Source organism: Rhinoderma darwinii, chromosome 2 (genome assembly GCF_050947455.1).
Source record: "Rhinoderma darwinii isolate aRhiDar2 chromosome 2, aRhiDar2.hap1, whole genome shotgun sequence".
In the NCBI taxonomy this organism is placed as follows: domain Eukaryota; kingdom Metazoa; phylum Chordata; class Amphibia; order Anura; family Rhinodermatidae; genus Rhinoderma; species Rhinoderma darwinii.
In genome coordinates, this window is record NC_134688.1 from 111422668 (window position 1) to 111440824 (window position 18157).

General features: G+C 41.6%; 1 protein-coding gene across 3 annotated transcripts in view; it reads left to right on the forward strand.

Moving 5' to 3' along the window:
• Nucleotides 1-17906, forward strand: part of CDK2 (cyclin dependent kinase 2) — a 44665-nt gene extending 26759 nt beyond the window's left edge. For 2 of the 3 annotated variants that reach the window (XM_075852121.1, XM_075852119.1), the window contains exons 6-7: nucleotides 7401-7604; nucleotides 16892-17906. In XM_075852121.1, the coding sequence (XP_075708236.1) occupies nucleotides 7401-7604; nucleotides 16892-16993 (306 nt within the window). In that variant the 3' untranslated portion in view covers nucleotides 16994-17906. The remainder of the gene's footprint in view (nucleotides 1-7400; nucleotides 7605-16891) is intronic. The other variant, XM_075852120.1, reaches the window with a different exon arrangement.
• The last annotated feature ends 251 nt before the right edge of the window (nucleotides 17907-18157 follow it).

Consider the following 18157-nt stretch of genomic DNA (forward strand, 5'->3'; position numbering starts at 1 on the left):
AGCTCCAGGATAAGACCTCTGGTCTTGTGCCGCCTCTCCTGTGCCTCCGGGTAATGCTGAGGCGGCTGAACAAGCAGGCTCCGGTCCTCCTGTAGCTCCCCAGCCTGGCTTCTCTGTGAACTCCCCTCCATCCTCGCGTGCATTCCACTTTTTGAACACATGCCTTAGTCCTCCAGATGGAGTGCATGTACGTATTTCCGGTCGTGCGTCTTACGCACCTCAGGTCCGGAGGACTGCGCGCACACGCAGAGTAGAAATTTTACGTCTTTCCTCCAGACAGGCAAATCCAGGGAACAGAGGGGGGGGGGGGGGGAGTAGTCCATCGGCACGCAGTCTTCACGTGGATTTAAAGACCACCAGACTAAAGGAAGAACTCCATCAGGTAAGACGTTTTACTGTTACCATGGTGACAGGAGATGAGGCTCTGAGCAAGGTTCTGAACCATGCGTGCTCCCAGCTCCAGTAAGTAATCTGGCTATGGGTTTATCTTCCCTAAACATATTGTGGGTCTGAATTTCCATTCTTGTCATGTTTTATAGGACCCTCCCAGAGAGCTATCTTCTAAATCTAAAAGGGAGAGTCCGTATCGGAAATGTGAGATATGTTGCAAGAAGTTGTCATCTACTAACAAAAAACCTCTCAACGTTGCACAGAGAAAATTATTCGGGAAGAACAGTCCTCTTTAATTGATTAAATTAGAGGTATTGTAAAACAGGCAGTTCAGACCTCCTTGGCTGCTTTTTCCCAAACCTTTGTGCCCTCTGTACCATCACCTGCACCTAAAAAGAGGAAACTGGCTGTAGAATTTGAGTCAGATGACAGCGACTCATATTTTCCTTCTATATCAGAAGATTACTTAAAAGGAGAATTGTCAAGGAGGAGGTTAAAAAATATTATTTTTCGGACAAATTAATATCTGCTGTTAGAGCCATGATGGACATAGATGAGATTCAGGAATCTCGTTCTATACATGACGAAATGTTTGCAGGGCTTAGGCCTAAAAGACTACAAGTTTTTCCCATTCATGAACACCTAAAAGCTATGTTAGAGGAGGAATGGACACTCCCTGAGAAAAGGCTATCCCTGCCTCAAGAATTAAAGGACCGATTCCTTCTTGATGAAGAGGAGATTAAAGGTTGGTCAGAGGTGTCCAAAATAGATATACAGGTGGGTAAGAAGACTACTTTACCCTTTGAAGACTCTTCTCCGCTTAAAGATCCTCTAGATGGGAAAGCTGACAGTTTGTTAAAGACCTGGAAAGCCTCAGCAACCCTTCAAAAAAATGAACATTGGCGTAACGTGTAGCAAGAGCGATGTATAGATCGCTCAACCAATTAGAAGACCACCTAAAAGAAGCTACCCCTAGAGAGGATATCATAGCCTCACTACTATTCCTACAGGAAGCTGTAGGATTCTTAACGGACGCATCAGCAGAATCAGTCAAAGTGGCAGCCAGAGCTGGTATTCTATCCAATACCACCAGATGTTCTCTGTGGCTTAAGATGTGGACTGGGGATCCACTCTCAAAGCAAAAATGATGTGCTTTACCCTTCCAGGGAGAATGTCTTTGGTCCTGTTTTGGACACTATATTAGAAAAGGCTGCCGACCAGAAAAAGTTCTTGCCAGAGCCAAAAATAACACAGAAAAAACCTAATCTTTGTAGCTACAGTCAGGGCTATAGAGAGAAGGGAAAGACAGGATGCTGTAGTTATGCAAAATAAATATTTTCTTCTATCAAAATAGACAATAGGATAGGCAATGACGCGAAGACAGTTGGGGGCAGGCTGTCTGGATTTCTTCCCCAGTGGAAACAGATCACCACAAACCAATGGATCCTGAACACCATTTCAGAGGGTTACAGGATCGAGTTTTCGGCCTATTCCCCCAAAAAATTATTGATGACTTTGCTCCCCTCCAGCCCTTTGCAACAAGCCCTGGTAAAGGGAATCCAGAAATTACAGGAGATGGATGTAGTTTCTCCAGTTCCAATAAAGGAAATAGGGGGCAGTCACTATTCTCGACTATTCCTAGTTAAAAAAAACAAGCTGTGGGGATTATCTAATTATAATCTGAAGCCACTAAATCGCTTTATAGTATATCATCGTTTAAGATGGAATCAATCAGATCATCCATCCCACTAATAGGTCACAACAGATCAATGGTAACCGTCGATCTACAGTATGCCTATTACCATGTCCCAGTATATCCACAATATCAAATTCCTCAGATTTGCCATTCTACGAAATCAAAAGATACTACATTATCAGTTCAGAGCCCTTCCATTTGGAATATCTTCGGCACCCCGTATATTCACGAAGATAATGGTAGAGGTAATCGCGTTCCTCAGGAAACTGGGTGTGAATATAATATCTTATCTAGACGACCTGTTAGTAATTGCTCCAACTCCATCACTACTTTCCAGTCAGCTTCATCAGATTTCTTAGACCCTCTTGAGTTTAGGACGGATTATAAACCCCAAGAAATCCAATCGGTCTCCTTTTCACAGAAGAATATTTCTAGATTTTCTCCTGGATACATCAGCAGATGTCATTTCTCCCTCCAGAGAAGGAATCTGTGCTAATCAAAAAGATATCCTTGATTTTTTTTTTCTGAAACAAGGATATCTATAAGACAAGCGATGTCTATACTGGGGTCCATTACCTCATGCGTTCGGTTTCTATTAAGCCCTCCATGACAGCACCGTGCACTTCACCAATATGTTTATGGAGTAATAGATATGTTGGATACTATGCCATTAGGTTATTTGAAATACACTGAGGTGGGGAGGGGCTATTTAACCTTTTGTGTGTTCCTGTCCCCGTTAGGGGTGGAGATTCAACCTCCGATGTTCTATCATGGAGGGTTTAATAGAAAGCGAATTACCGGTAATTACTAATTCTATTGTTTTCGCGGAAACAATAGTGGTCTACTACGCTACCAGGATGGAGGCATTGTTTTCATGCTGACCTTCTGTCCATAAGCGATGTACTCGTCTTGTTCATACAGCATCCTGCAGCACATACAATCAAAGCCTCATGACTAGGCCACAGTCACGTTGTATCCACAAGCTTCTAGGGAATCATTTTCAGTCATAGTTTTATTGGAGAGGATGGGGGGTGGTGTGTGTTTGTTTTTTTTTTTTGTTTCTTTTTAAAAAATTTATTTAAAAAAATTGCATTCAGTGTTTATAAGGCTTGGTTCACAAATCCCTTTTTTTTTTTTTTTTTTTTTATGCAAAGTTAAAATTGCTGCAACTGGGATGCTTGAGCCCATTGGAACCCCTCCTAAACTGCTTGCCCATAACATTATATCTACTCGCTGTTGAGTAAGATCAATCATAAAGAGCGTGTTTTTATTAAAAATAAATAAAAAGAGCGTAACACTATACCCTTGCGATTTATTAAAACCATGATCAAGGTTTAGGGCTGTGCTACTACAATTTATTTTTCCATATGGAGTTCTAGAAGAATTACTTGAAAAAACATGTTACATAGTTAGTACGGTTGAAAAAAGACACGTCCATCAAGTTCAACCAACGGATGGGAAAGGGAAGTAAAACATTTCTACACATAGGAGCTAATATTTTTTTGTTCTAGGAAATAATCTAAGCCTTTTTTGCAGCCATATACTGTCCCTGCTGCGACCAGCTCCTGCGGTGACTATTCCATAGATTCACAGTAAAGCAGGCTTGTCGCCTCTGCAGGTTGAACCTTTCTTTCTCCAGACGGAGGGAGTGCCCCTTTGTTTTTTGAGGGGGTTTTACATGGAACGGGATTTCACCATATTTTTTGTATGTGCCATTCATATATTTATATAAATTAATCATGTCCCCCCTTAGTCGTCTTTTTTTCAAGGATAAATAGGTTTAGTTCTTTTAATCTTTCCTCATAACTTAGATTCTCCATGCCCCTTATTAGCTTTGTTGCTCTTTTTTGTATTTTTTTCTGACTCCAGGGCATCCTTTCTATGAACTGGAGCCCAGAACTGAACTGCATATTCTAGATGAGGCCTCACTAATGCTTTGTAAAGTGGTAATATTACATCCATGTCCCACGAGTCCATGCCATTTTTAATACACGACAATATCCTGCTGGCCTTTGAAGCAGCTGATTGACACTGCATGCTGTTATTGAGTTTATGATTTACAAGTACACCCAGATCCTTCTCAACAAGTGACTCCCCCAGTGTAGCTCCCCCTAGGACATATGATGCATGCAGGTTGTTGGTACCCAGATGTATAACTTTACATTTATCTACATTAAACTTCATCTGCCAAGTGGACGCCCAAACACTTAGTTTGTTTAAATCTGCCTGCAATTCATGAACATCTTCCATAGTCTGAACTATATTACATAGCTTGGTGTCATCTGCAAAAATAGAAATAGTGCTATTAATCCCATCCTCTATATCATTAATAAATAAGTTGAATAATAGTGGTCCCAGCACTGAACCCTGGGGTACACCACTTATAACCGGGGACCATTCAGAGTAGGAATCATTTACCATGGTTTTTAACCCCTTCAGGACGAAGCCAATGTTTCATTTTTCACTCACTGCCTTACAAGAGCCATAACTCCTTTATTTAATTTTTCAGTCAATAGAGTGGTGTGAGGGCTTCTCTTTTGCAGGAGGAGGAGTTGTTTCTACTGGTAGCATTTAAAGTACCATATAATGTACTGGGAAACTGAAATTGGAAAAAACTGATTCTTCCATAGTTTTGGGGGTTTCGATTTTATGGCTTTCACTGTGTGGTAAAGATGATAACTTCATTCTGTGGCTCAATACGGTTACGGTGATACCAAATTTCTATAGGATTTTTTATATTTTACTACTTTAAAAAAAAAATTACAAAAAAAATTGTTCTGTTTCACCACATTCTTAGAGCCATAACTTTTTTATTTTTCAATGGATTGAGTGGTGTGAGGGCTAATTTTTTATGGGACGAGTTGTATTTTTTTATTGGTACCATTTTTTGTTACATACTATTTTTTATTTTTTTTAGTTGAACAAAAAACAGTGACTTTAGCGGTTAAATGTTTTATTTTTTTTACGGTGTTCACCGTGCACGTTAAAAAATGGTATATTGTAATCATACTTTTATGGACGCAGCGTTAGCAATTTTGTTTTTCTTTTTACATTCCTTTAGAGGAAAAATTGGAAAAGGGTCATTACTAAAAACTTTATTTCACTCTTTACGTGTTTCATTAGTCCTAGGGGACTTGAACCAGCGATCGATAGACCATCGTCACCTCCGATCTCGTTGCGGGAGGGAGGGGCACGGTGAGCTGTCGGAGGGGGCCGCCACCCTCTTCTCAACGCCTCCGATGCTGCGGTTGTGATTGACTGCAGCATTTGAGGGGTTAAATAGCCAGGAACAGTGTGATCGCTGTCCCTGGCAGTTAGTCCCGGGTGTCAGCTGTAAAACACAGCTGACCGCCGCTGAGTATGAAGCACGCTCACGCGCTCCGTACATCACTCCCTGCACTATGACGTACCTAGCACGTTGTTTTGGGGGAAAGGGATAATAGATAATTGTAGTACCACTACTACTGGCCTGTGATGCATTGATACATCTGTATTTTTTGGGCTATGTGACAGTTTTTGGGTTGTTTTTTTTTTGCTCTTTACAATTTTTAGACAGATTATAAAATTAGTATCTATCTCAGATGACCGCACGCCTTTTATCATTGACAAAGATCTTGTACAGAAAAAGGGCTTTTGTGTATTCCTCATGGTGTGACTTGAGTGTGGCTGTTAAACTATAGTCATGACCCCTGCTTCCACTCCCTAGGGGTAGGGATGGCATTCATGATTGTGAGTATCTTTCATACTAGCTCTGCTGATAAAAGAATGTCCCTTCAGGCACCATAATGTGATGCAGCTTTCCATGAACTTGGAGATATATTAAAATAGCATGTGATTAGTGTCTAGTTTTATTAGGCAGCTTCTAAAAGGTTTATAGGCTTTAGGAATGACTAGTTTGACTTTTTTCTTGTATCACATCCTTAAAGGGTCTTTATGCCTAAGGCCTCATGTATGCGGTATGTCTGTGCGCACAGAGACTGTACGTCAGCACACGGAGTCCTGATGGTTCCATACTAGAAAGTTGTAGGCACTCCATGTGTCCCCAAAAGGGGCTCCATGAGATGCCACGTTAGAGTGGACAATACATCAGTAATATATACGGCATCAAGAGGGCGCACAAAATAATTTTCAGCAGAGTAAAAATACTATTTGCATTTTTAAGGAGTTGTATTTAATTTGCAGTAACACAATTTAATAGTAAATACGCTGAAAAACATTTAGTGTGTGTATAAACCTTCTGCTATTAATGCATGGTTTATAGCAGATGCTGTATAAATGAATATATATATATATATATATATACACACACACTCACGCTGCTGTTAAATGCTACAGTCAGTCCACAGCGTAGTGCCAACGCTGCCGTCAGACTGATCCACTGCAGTGTTGACAGCAGAAGTTTAGTGTGTGTGTGTATATATAATATATATATATCTCTCTCTGTGAGGTCCCATCTTATCAGCGCTATATTCTGACATGTTGCTATAACTAAGGTGTCTAACCGTATAATTGAATATAGCAACTTGCTATACAGCAGTATTGTCATCTGAAATTACAGACCAATAACACGTAAAGTGACATTACCTAAACAAATCTGCAAGGAAGGGGTTACTATAGCCCATATAGGGCACACAGGCAGTAATGATGTGCGGGCCTACACTCCGGGAATGCAATGAAGTTAGATGTAACACATAGGCAGCAGACCCAGCACATCATGTAATCCTCACTATTATAACAGAGCCGCACATCAACAACCATCCCGGGCCCAGCACACAACGTATACATGATACAGGCAGCCAGGGCAGCTGATCAGCACACACATAGCACTAGGAAGTGTATGTCATTCACGTGTAGCAGCCGCACCAGCTGCAATATCCTCCTGAACCAGGACGGTAGTAGCTGCAGACGACTCTGACAAAGGTTCCAAGAAGGGCGGGATACATTCTACTCCATTGCGGCTGTGACTGAGCTGCCAGTGTGGGCCTGCCGGGCGGCTCCTAACGACGGCACACATGGAACCTGATTGACGTCATAAGAAGCTGCCCGGCCGTCATGTGCTGGAGGCTCGGAATATGAGTTTAAAGAATCGCAGGAGGTTCTAGGAGAGCGACTGATGACACACAAATAAAGCAGAGCAACCTACTGTGCTGGACTGCAAAAATAGATGTTTTTTCAGGTTGGATTGATTGGTCTACTGCTATTTTTTTCTGCCCAGAATACGCCTTTAAGTTACTGTAAATTAAGGTAAGTTTTGTCGAATTACATTTTCTTAAGTCTTAAGCTTGTGCGTTTTTTCTTTTTATATTACTCTTAGATAACACGGAGGGCTCTGTTCCCAGGGGACTCAGAGATTGATCAACTGTTCCGTATTTTTCGAACACTGGGAACTCCTGATGAAACGACATGGCCAGGAGTTACTTCTATGCCGGACTATAAGTCCACGTTTCCCAAGTGGGCTCGGCAAGACTTTAGCAAGGTAGTACCACCGTTGGATGAAGATGGTAGAGATCTTTTGGCTGTAAGTGTCTAAATTGTGAAGTCAATGTTGCAGTTTTCCTTTGATGCGTTTTTTTGTATGCACAGTTTAATAATGAAGAATTCTACCATACAATAAATATAAAGTGCATCGTATGTAAAAGGCAGGGCATTTTGTTAGTTGTGTTGGTTATTTAAAGCGACGCTCCAGGCCCAAGACATTTTAAATATGATGGGGTATGTGGTGTAATATTGCCTGGTGCTCTCCAGTTGTGCCCCTCTAAAATGACGGATTTATGTCAGAGTCCTCGTCGCCATCCCCCCCGCCCCCCGTGCTGTCCAAAAATGGCTACAGCGCTTCTTAGACTACGAGTCTTTAACACTCCCTTTGTTCTCGGATTGGCCACAGCTGATCATGTGAGTAGATCTGTCCAATCTGTGAACAGAGGGAGTCTCTAGGGCCCCATGCACATGGCCGGCCACGGGCAGCCGGCCGTTTTTCCGAGCTGTGCTCCCATTATAAAGTATAGTAGCACGGCCTGTAAAATAAAAAGATAGAACATGTTCTATCTTTTTCAACGGCACGGGCACCTTCCCGTTAGAAAACGGGAAGGTACCCGTGGCCAACAGATGTCTATGGGCCCGTTATTTCGGGTCGTAATAACGGGTGTTTTTACGGTCGTGTGCATGAGGCCTTAGACGGTCTGAGAAGCAATGTGACCATTTTGAGACCACACAGAGGGGACTCTAAAGTGGTGGATCCACGGCAGAGTGGCGCAACTGGAGGGCTCTAGGTAATAACACTCAATATACCCCATCATGTTTATAATTTTGTCCTGAGATTGGAGGGTCGCTTTAGAGGCTCTTTCACCACATTATAATTGCCCTATCTTGTACATAATGTGATCGGCGCTGTAATGTAGATTACAGCAGTGTTTTTTATTTAGAAAAACGATCATTTTTGACGGAGTTATGACCTATTTTAGCTTCTCTGTATTCTCTATACAAAGCAGCTGTATCTAGCGCTATTCACTGAATCAGCCAGGCCCGCGGACGTGACGGGTAAAGGATTCCGAGAATGATACAGATGCTCTGTATACAGGATACAGAGCAGCTGCATCTCAAAGTAAAAATTATTTTTAATAAAAACTAATTTGAAAGCTACACCAAACACACCGACATTTTTATTTAAAAAAAATAAAATCCCTTTCAAAGGTTTACATGGCCTTTTAAACACTAGGTCACTTTCTGATGACACATTCCCTTTAAGGGTAGGACAAATCAACCACTTGCACCATCTTGGCCACTGCAGCTTTCTAGCTGAAAAGTGGAAAGAAAACCGTTAAATTGCCAACTCGAATCTCATGATGGTGATTACGTGACTCGTGTTGTACAACACACTTGTGCACGGTACCAGGTGTTTCATGGTACGAATTGCTGCTAGCTTGAACCTCCACTGCTTGAAAATGTTTATTAATATATCAAAATATAAAATGTATTGAACATGCTGAGATTTTAACTCTTTCCCTGCCAAGGACGCAACTCGTATATCCTTGTAGGTAAGTACATATCCCATAGCCCAACATGCACGCTAAACATGTCATAGGGCTTTATTAGCCCAATGGAGGCCAAAAGTGTGTTCTTCTGGTCTCCATCGGGCTGGTATCTGTCAGTATACCTTTTTTTTTTTTTTTTTTTTTTTTTTGAAGGATGGAATAGCGTAGTAGTCTATGCATTTCCATCCCTTTGAATCCCCCCCCCCCCCCCAAAACGTATACTGTGGTATATGTTTGTTTATTTTAAAGAATCTCTGTCACCACATTATAAGTGGCCTATATTGTACATGATGTGATCGGCGCTGTATTGTAGATTACAGCAGTGTTTTTTTATATTTATAAAAATGATCAATTTTGACGGAGTTATGACCTATTTTAGCTTTATGCTAATGACTTTCTTAATGAACAACTGGGCGTGTTTTACTTTTTGACCAAGTGGGCGTTGTACAGAAGAGTGTATGAGGCTGACCAATCAGTAACCAATCCGCATCATACTTCTCTTCATTTATGTACTCAGCCCCAGTTGGCCATTAAGAAAGTCATTAGTATAAATCTAAAATAGGTCATAACTCCGTCAAAACTGATCGTTTTTCTAAATAAAAAAACACTGCTGTTATCTACATTACAGCGCCAATCATATCATGTACAAGATAGGCCACTTATAATGTGGTGACACAGCCTCTTTAACATGGGATCCTATGATTGACATACCATTATATGTCATGGCTTTTTTTTTTTTTTTTTTTTTTTTTTTTTTTTTATAGCCTTTCATGACGTGTCTGCATTATAGTTTAGGGGTGACGAATCTGTTAAACGGATGCCTAATAGTGGCATCGGTAACACATATAGTATAGTGGACTCTAATGACCCCAGTTTGTGACGTATCCGTTTAACGGATATCATTAAAGTCTATGGGGACGAATGTCATTGTTAGGCATCCATCACAGTCTACTTTTTAACATGTGTTGGGAGCTTTTTCTCTACGTCAAACGTAGGCAAAAAAAAGTGATGTGAACAGGGACTAAGACGAACCAAGCACTTGCACCACACACAAAAATAATGTTTATACATTTTACACTGTTCCTGTCCGTAGCGGATCTTTAGCAGAAAATCCTCTGACCGCTTCTCTAGCGATACCCATTCCACGCTACCATCAAAGTTATAACAATGATCGCTAGAGTAGAAGGTTTAAGACATTTGTCATTCAAAAATGACCTTTTCATCCCCGGCCACCATAAACAATTGTTTCTAACTAAAAATCAGCACCTTTGGCAAAGTTTAGGGATTTACGATTATTGATAAGGGTTAGTGTTCACATAGTGGAATAGGATAAAGAATATATAATAAAATTCCTTCATTTAACTTGCATGCAAAAATCGGTTGGCTCATTCCTGCAGTTTTGGCATATCTTGAACATGTGCAACATTGAATCTAGACGTGTATGTTATGTATGAACTCCTAACATCTTACGGTTTTTGAGAGTACGTTTTTGTTTGCGTAAGGGGTTTGCTTCAGTAAGCTTTTTAGTTGCAAAGTTGAATTTTTGTAAAATGTTTACTACTGTCTGATTCTATGTTGCGTGCTCTCTCGACACAATGATTTTGGTAGCTGTATGGCGAGTGCAGTATATATTTTTGCATTGTTTTTGTGTGTAAGCCTCTGCTTGGATGTGAGTTTCAGGAGCAAATGTAAGATCAAGGCCGGATTCACACGAGCGTGTTTGGTCTGTGACATACAGTCCATATGTGGCTGCATTCCCCAGACCGAACACACTGCAGGGAGCCAGGCTCCTAGCATCAGTCATCTATGACGCTAGGTGTCTCTCCGTGGAACTACTGTTCCGTACTGAAAACATGATTACAGTATGGGACCGTTGTCCCGCAGCGAGGCAGTGGAACCTAGCGTCATAAATGACTGATGCTAGGAGCCCAGCTCCCTTCAGTGTATTCGGTCCGGGAAATGCGGCCAACTTGCGGACCGTGTATCACGGACCAAACACGCTCGTGTTTGGTAGGCCTTAAAGGGGTTGTCCACTACCGGACAAGTGATGACCTATCCACCAGATAGGTCATCAGTACATGATCTCTGGGGGTCCGATACCCGGACCCTGCACTGATCAGCCACTCCGGTGGCCTGCAGGAAGCTGATGATCTTGCCCATTATGCAATGTACAGAGCCGGAAGCAGTTAGCTCCGTGCATACCGGCCGTGCTGCAGCTCTGCTCCTATTCACTTGAATAGGAGCAGTACTAAAGCTCGGCCGCTGTTCTGTGGCCGGAGCCAACTGCTTCCGGCATGTACGTCCGATGCCTAGAGGGAGGTAGAGCGGCTGATCGGCGTGGGGTCCGGGCGTCTGACCCCCACCGATCATGTACTGATGACCCATCCGGTGGATAGATAATCCGTTGTCCCCTTTTTAATGCATTTAAAAAAATAATTAAATACCTATTTGTCACAAAGTTACATGAAGATGGACATGGCTGTAACCGAAATTGTCAAGTTGTGTGCTTTCAGGAAATACATACACTGTTCTGGTGATTTTGTGAACATATTTTCATGTAGATGTATGTGGCATGTAGAAATTTGAAACCAAGGCTGCTGAGTGACATTTTGACAATGTCCCAGGTATCTAATATGGGTATGTTGGCTGAGTATGAATTTTTCATTTTATAATTCAGGTTTTAGGCTGCGTTCACACCTGCGTTGGTGTGTTCTGTTCTGCTCCTTCAGAGGGGCAAAACAAGGGAATAACAAGCAACGTTTCCGTTGCACAACGGACACCGCTGGTGGCCGACGGAACCCATTGACTTTAACCCCTTCCCTCTTTAGCCACTTTTGACCTTCCTGACAGAGCCTCATTTTTCAAATCTGACATGTGTCACTTTATGTGGTAATAACTCCGGAATGCTTTCACCTATCCAAGCGATTCTGAGATTGTTTTCTCGTGACACATTGGACTTTATGTTACTGGCAAAATTTGCTCGATATGTTCAGTATTTAATTGTGAAAAACACCAAAATTTAGCGAAAAATTGCAAAAATTAGCATTTTTCTCAATTTAAATGTATCTGCTTGTAAGACAGGCAGTTATAATACACAAAATTGTTGCTAATTAACATCCCCCATATGTCTACTTTAGATTGGCATCGTTTTTTGAACATCCTTTTATTTTTCTATGACCTCACAAGGCTTAGAACTTTAGCAGCAATTTCTCACATTTTCAAGAAAATTTCAAAAGGCTATTTTTACAGGGGCCAGTTCAGTTGTGAAGTGGTTTTGAGGGCCTTATATATTAGAAACCCCAAAAAAGTCACCCCATTTTAAAAACTTCACCCCTCAAAGTATTCAAAACAGCATTTAGAAAATGTCTTAACCCTTTAAACATTTCACAGGAATTAAAGCAAAGTAGAGGTGAAATTTACAAATTTCATATTTTTCTGCAGAAATACATTTTTAATACAATTTTTTTTATAACACAGAAGGTTTTACCAGAGAAATGCAACTCAATATTTGTTGCCCAGTTTTTGCAGTTTTAGGAAATATCCCACATGTGGCCGTAGCGTGCTACTGGACTGAAACACCGGCCTCAGAAGCAAAGGAGCACCTAGTGGATTTTGGGGCCTTATTTTTGTTAGAATATATTTTAGGCACCATGTCAGGTTTGAAGGGCTCTTGCGGTGCCAAAACAGTCAAAATCCCCCAAAAGTGACCCCATCTGGGAAACTAGACACCTCAAGGAAATTATCTAGGGGTGTAGTGAGCATTTTCACCGCACAGGTTTTTTACAGAAATTATTGGAAGTAGGCCGTGAAAATTAAAATCAACATTTCTTCAAAGAAAATGTAGGTTTAGCGATTTTTTTTCTCATTTCCACAAGGACTAAAGGAGAAAAAGCACCGCAAAATTTGTAAAGCAATTTCTCCCGAGTAAAACAATACCTCACATGTGGTAATAAACGGTTGTTTGGAGACACGGCGTGGCTGAGAAGGGAAAGAGCGCCATTTGGCTTTTGGAGTTCACATTTAGCAGGAATGGTTTGCGGAGGCCATGTCACATTTACAAAGCCCCTGAGGGGACAAAACAGTGAAAACCCCAAACAAGTGACCCCATTTTGGAAACTATACCCCTTGAGGAAATTATCTAGGGGTATAGTGAGCATTTTGACCCCACAGGTTTTTTGCAGAAATTTTTGCAAGTAGGCTGTGAAAATGAAAATCTACATTTTTTCAAAGAAAATGTAGGTTTAGCTAATTTTTTCTCATTTCCAGAAGGACTAAAGGAGAAAAAGCACCACAAAATTTGTAAAGCAATTTCTCCCGAGTAAAACAATACCCCACATGTGGTAATAAACGGCTGTTTGGACACACGGCAGGGCTTAGAAGGGAAAGAGCACTATTTGACTTTTTGAGATCACATTTAGCAGGAATGATTTGCGGAGGCCAGGTCACATTTGCAAAGCCCCTGAGGGGACAAAACAATGAAAACGCCCAAAAAGGGACTCCATTTAGGAAACTACACCTCTTGAAGAATGCATCTAGGGGTGTAGTGAGCATTTTGACCCCACAGATGTTTCATAGAATTTATTAGAATTAGGCAGTGAAAATAAAAACAGTCCTTTTTCTTCAATAAGACGTAGCTTTAGCGCAAATTTTTTCATTTTCTCAACAAATAAAGGAAAAAAAGAACCCAACATTTGTAAAGCTATTTCTCCCGAGTACGGCAATACCCCATATGTGGTCATAAACTGCTGTTTGGGCAAACGGCAGGGCTCAGAAGGGAAGGACCGCCATTTGGAGTGCAGATGTTGCTGGATTGGTTTCTGGGCACCTGTGGGCCCAAAACAGTGGAAACCCCCCAGAAGTGACCCCATTTTGTAAACTACACCCCTCAATGCATTTACCAAGGGGTGTAGTAAGCATTTTAACCCTGCAGGTGTTTTGTAGAAATTAGTGTGCGCTCAATGTTGCAGAGTGAAAATGGGATTTTTTTCCATAGATATGCCAATATGTGGTGCCCGGCTTGTGCCACCATAACAAGACAGCTCTCTAATTATTATGCGGTGTTTCCCGGTTTTAGAAACACCCTACATGTGGCCCTAATCTTTTGTCTGGACATATGACAGGGCTCAGAAGTGAAGAGTACCATGCGGAGTGGAGGCCTAATTTGGCGATTTACAAAGTATTGGTTCACAACTGCAGAGGCTCAGATGTGAAATAATAAAAAGAAACCCCTGATAAGTGACCCCATTATGGAACTGCACCCCTCAAGGCATTTATTAAGGGGTGTAGTGAGCATTTTCACCCCACAGGTCTTTTCCATAAATGAATGCGCTGCGGATGGTGCAAATTAAAAATTTATATTTTTCCCTAGATATGCCATTCAGTGGCAAATATGTCATGCCCAGCTTATGACGCTGGAGACACACACCACAAAAATTGTTAAAAGGGTTCTCACGGGTATGACGGTGCCATATATGTTGAAGGAAACTGCTGTTTGGGCACGCTGTAGGGTTCAGGGCCGAGGGAGCACCATTTGGCTTTTGGAGAGCGGATTTTGCTTGGTACTATATTTGTTTGAGTATTGCTGGTGTTTTATAATGTGGGGGTACATGTAAGCGGGGCGGAGTATATAAGGGGCATAGTCAGGTGGTATAAAAAAATAAAAATAATCCATAGATGTGTGTTACGCTGTGAAGCAATCCTTTCTGCACAGGCCGGTGTCGCACTGATAAATGGTGTCATTTCTTATCCCCCTTTTGGTCCACACTCCGCGCCTTTGTAGTTTGGGGAATTTTGCTGGGAAAGTATTATCCTGGTATAATACGGGCACCGTCGCTTCCATCGGATATGATTGGGCCCTCCCTTCCTGGTTCCCTAATTTTAGGTCCTTGATAAATCGCCTCTTGAAACAGAAGAAATGTTCTCCTCGGGCACAACTGCATATTTTTTTATTTCCTGACTTATTGGAGCCATAACTAATTTTATTTTTCATAGACGTAGCGGTATGAGGGCTGGTTTGTTGCGGGACGAGCTGTAGTTAGTATTGCTACCATTTTGGGGTACATGTGACTTTTTGATCACCTTTTATCCTATTTTTTGGGATGCCAGGTAAACCAAAAAACGCAATTCTGGCACAGCTTTTTTTGGTTTTTTTTTATACAGAGTTCACCACGCATTATAAACTACATGTTACCTTTATTCTGCGGGTCAGTACGATTCCGGCGATACCTCATTTATAGAACTTTTTTATGTTTTACAACTTTTTGCACAATAAAATTACTTTTGTAAAACGAATGTATTTTTTCTGTCGCCAAGTTGTGAGAACCATAACGTTTTAATTTTTTTGTCGACGGAGTTGTATGAGGGCTTGTTTTTTGCGGGACGAGCTATAGTTTTTATAGGTACCATTTTTGGATACGTGCGACTTTTTGATCACTTTTTATTGTAATATTTGTAGGGCAAAGTGACTAAAAAACAGAAACTCTGGTAACGTTTTTTACGGGTTTTTTTTACGCTGTTCACCGCGTGCAATAAATAATATAATATTTTGATACCTCCGGTCGTTATGGTCGTGGCGATACCAAATACATATGGTTTATTATTATTTTTCAATAATAAAGGACTTGATAAGAGTAAAAGGGGGATTGTGTGTTATTTGATTACTTGAAACTTTTATTGTTTTCAAACTTTTATTTTTTGCACTTTTTTTTACACTTTTTTTATACTTTTTTTACACTTTTTCTCAAGTCCCACTAGGGGACTTGAAGGTCCAACGGTCAGATTTTTTTTTTTCTAATACATTGCACTACCTATGTAGTGCAATGTATTAGATCTGTCAGTCATTCACTGACAGCAAGCCGTTTAGGCTTCGCCTCCCGGCGGGGCCTAAATCGGCTTCCGTAATGGCAGAGCAGGAGACCATTGTGTCTCCTGTTGCCATAACAGCAGTCGCCAGTCCCGATTGCCTGTCAGGGCTGGCGATCTGCTTGTAACCGCTACGATGCAGCAATCGCTTTCGATTGCTGCATCGAAGGGGTTAATGGCAGGGATCGGAGCTAGCTCCGGTTCCTGCCGTTACAGGTGGATGTCAGCTGTACAGTACAGCTGACTTCCACCGCTGATGACGCCGGATCAGCTCCTGACCCGGCGCCATCTTGCCGGCAGCTACGGAAGCCGATCAGGCTCCGCCGCCGGGCGGATCTTGACCGGCTTCGGTGCTAGGCAGACCGGGAGGCCAGTATTAGGCCTCCGGTTGCCATTGCAGCCACCGGAACCCCGGCAATTTCATTACTGGGGTTCCGATGAGCTGCAAACACCTTAAGTGCAGCGATCGCGTTTGAGCGCTGCACTTAAGGGGTTAATGGCGGGGATCGAAGCTAATTTCGGTCCCCGCCGTTACAGTCGGATGTCAGCTGTAAGATACAGCTGAGATCCGGTGATGATGGGACCGGCTCAGCTTCTGAGCCGGTGCCAAACGTTTGACGTACATGTACGGCAAGATGCGGGAAGTCAGTACTTTCCATGACGTACATGTACGTCAAATGTCGGGAAGGGGTTAATAGGTTTTGTCAGGGTGTCCGTGATTTTACCGGAGACTATAGCGCAGCATGCAGCGCTATTGTCTCTGGTAATCTCTCAGCCGAATCTGCTACGGAGGCCTCTAACGCAGATGTGAACAAGGCCTAAATATGTACATGTAAAAATTGTTCTGTTTACGAGAGGTGCTATATTTTGTATCCGGTCTATTTCTGCTCACATGATCTGCTCTTCTTTTCAGCAAATGCTCCAGTATGATTCCAACAAGAGGATCTCTGCAAAGGCCGCCCTAACACACGCGTTCTTTCGTGATGTCAGCAGACCAGTTCCACATCTCAACTAGCCTGGTGCTGAAAATTAGTTTTGCACAGCAATGTAAAATAGGACTCTCTGCTTTAAGAATGATAGAACATATATCATACCTTCATATTTATTACCATGATGTCCAAACAAAACTGTTTTTATAATTGTTCTTTTACAGATGACTGTTTAGAGATCGGTAAATACCAAGTTTTATAAAACCCGGAGAATGTTCATGTATTCGCTGTTCTTAATGACATCCGTCAGCCATCAGGAGCTTTAATACTGCACAACATTATTTGTGTTTGGGAACCGGTCTTATTCTGCACGGGTTTCTTGAATTGAGAATGAACTAAACTTTACATGGAGTGCTTGATGGAATTCTTCTTACGCCAGATTTCAGCTTCTGGACCATAAAGCGTGACACTGGACGAAACCGTTCCTCCCATACGATCTAAAAGTGGTGGTCGCAGATGTTTATATTTGTGGATGTTTGAGCTGGGACCTAGTCGTGAGGAGTGTGATCTCTGATTGACACATTTTTTGCAGCAAGAACACTCCAGCAGTTCCAGCCTCTACTAAACAGAAGAAAGTAATGCAGAGCTTTCCTCCTTAGGCCAGGATCACACACCGTTTTTTTAAATGCAGGTTTTGGCTCCGTTTTTGAAGCCAAAGTCAGAAGTGGATCCTAAAGGAAGGAAAAGTATGAAAAGACTAATGCAATTACTTTATTTTGTGTCCATTCTTGTGTTGGGCTCCAAAAACTGACACAAACTGCTTCAAAACTGTGTGTGATCCTGGCCTTAAGTTTAGCTCATTGCACATGTTTTAAAAGATCAAGTCTGCACCTTGTTCTTGGATATGGCTTAAGCAATTTTTATGTATTACGTTTTATTGTAGATGGTTTGTTTTTAGTATGTATTTGCCTGTTCAGTTAATTAAAATATTTTATTTAACCGTTTTCATTTTTCTTGGGCATATGCACAAAAATACCTTTTCATGTAATGGTGTTGCTTTCCTGTGTCGGTCTACAGTATTGTGTTCGTATGACGAATAGTGGTCCCTGTGTAAAGTACCCGAGTTTAGATTGATGCCGATCATCATATGTGTGCTCTATAGATAATCTGTAGAGGAATTCCCCAACACAGGTTGAGGAATTATCGTTGCTTGCATAAATAGTTCCACTTTATACTGCCTAACTAGCACT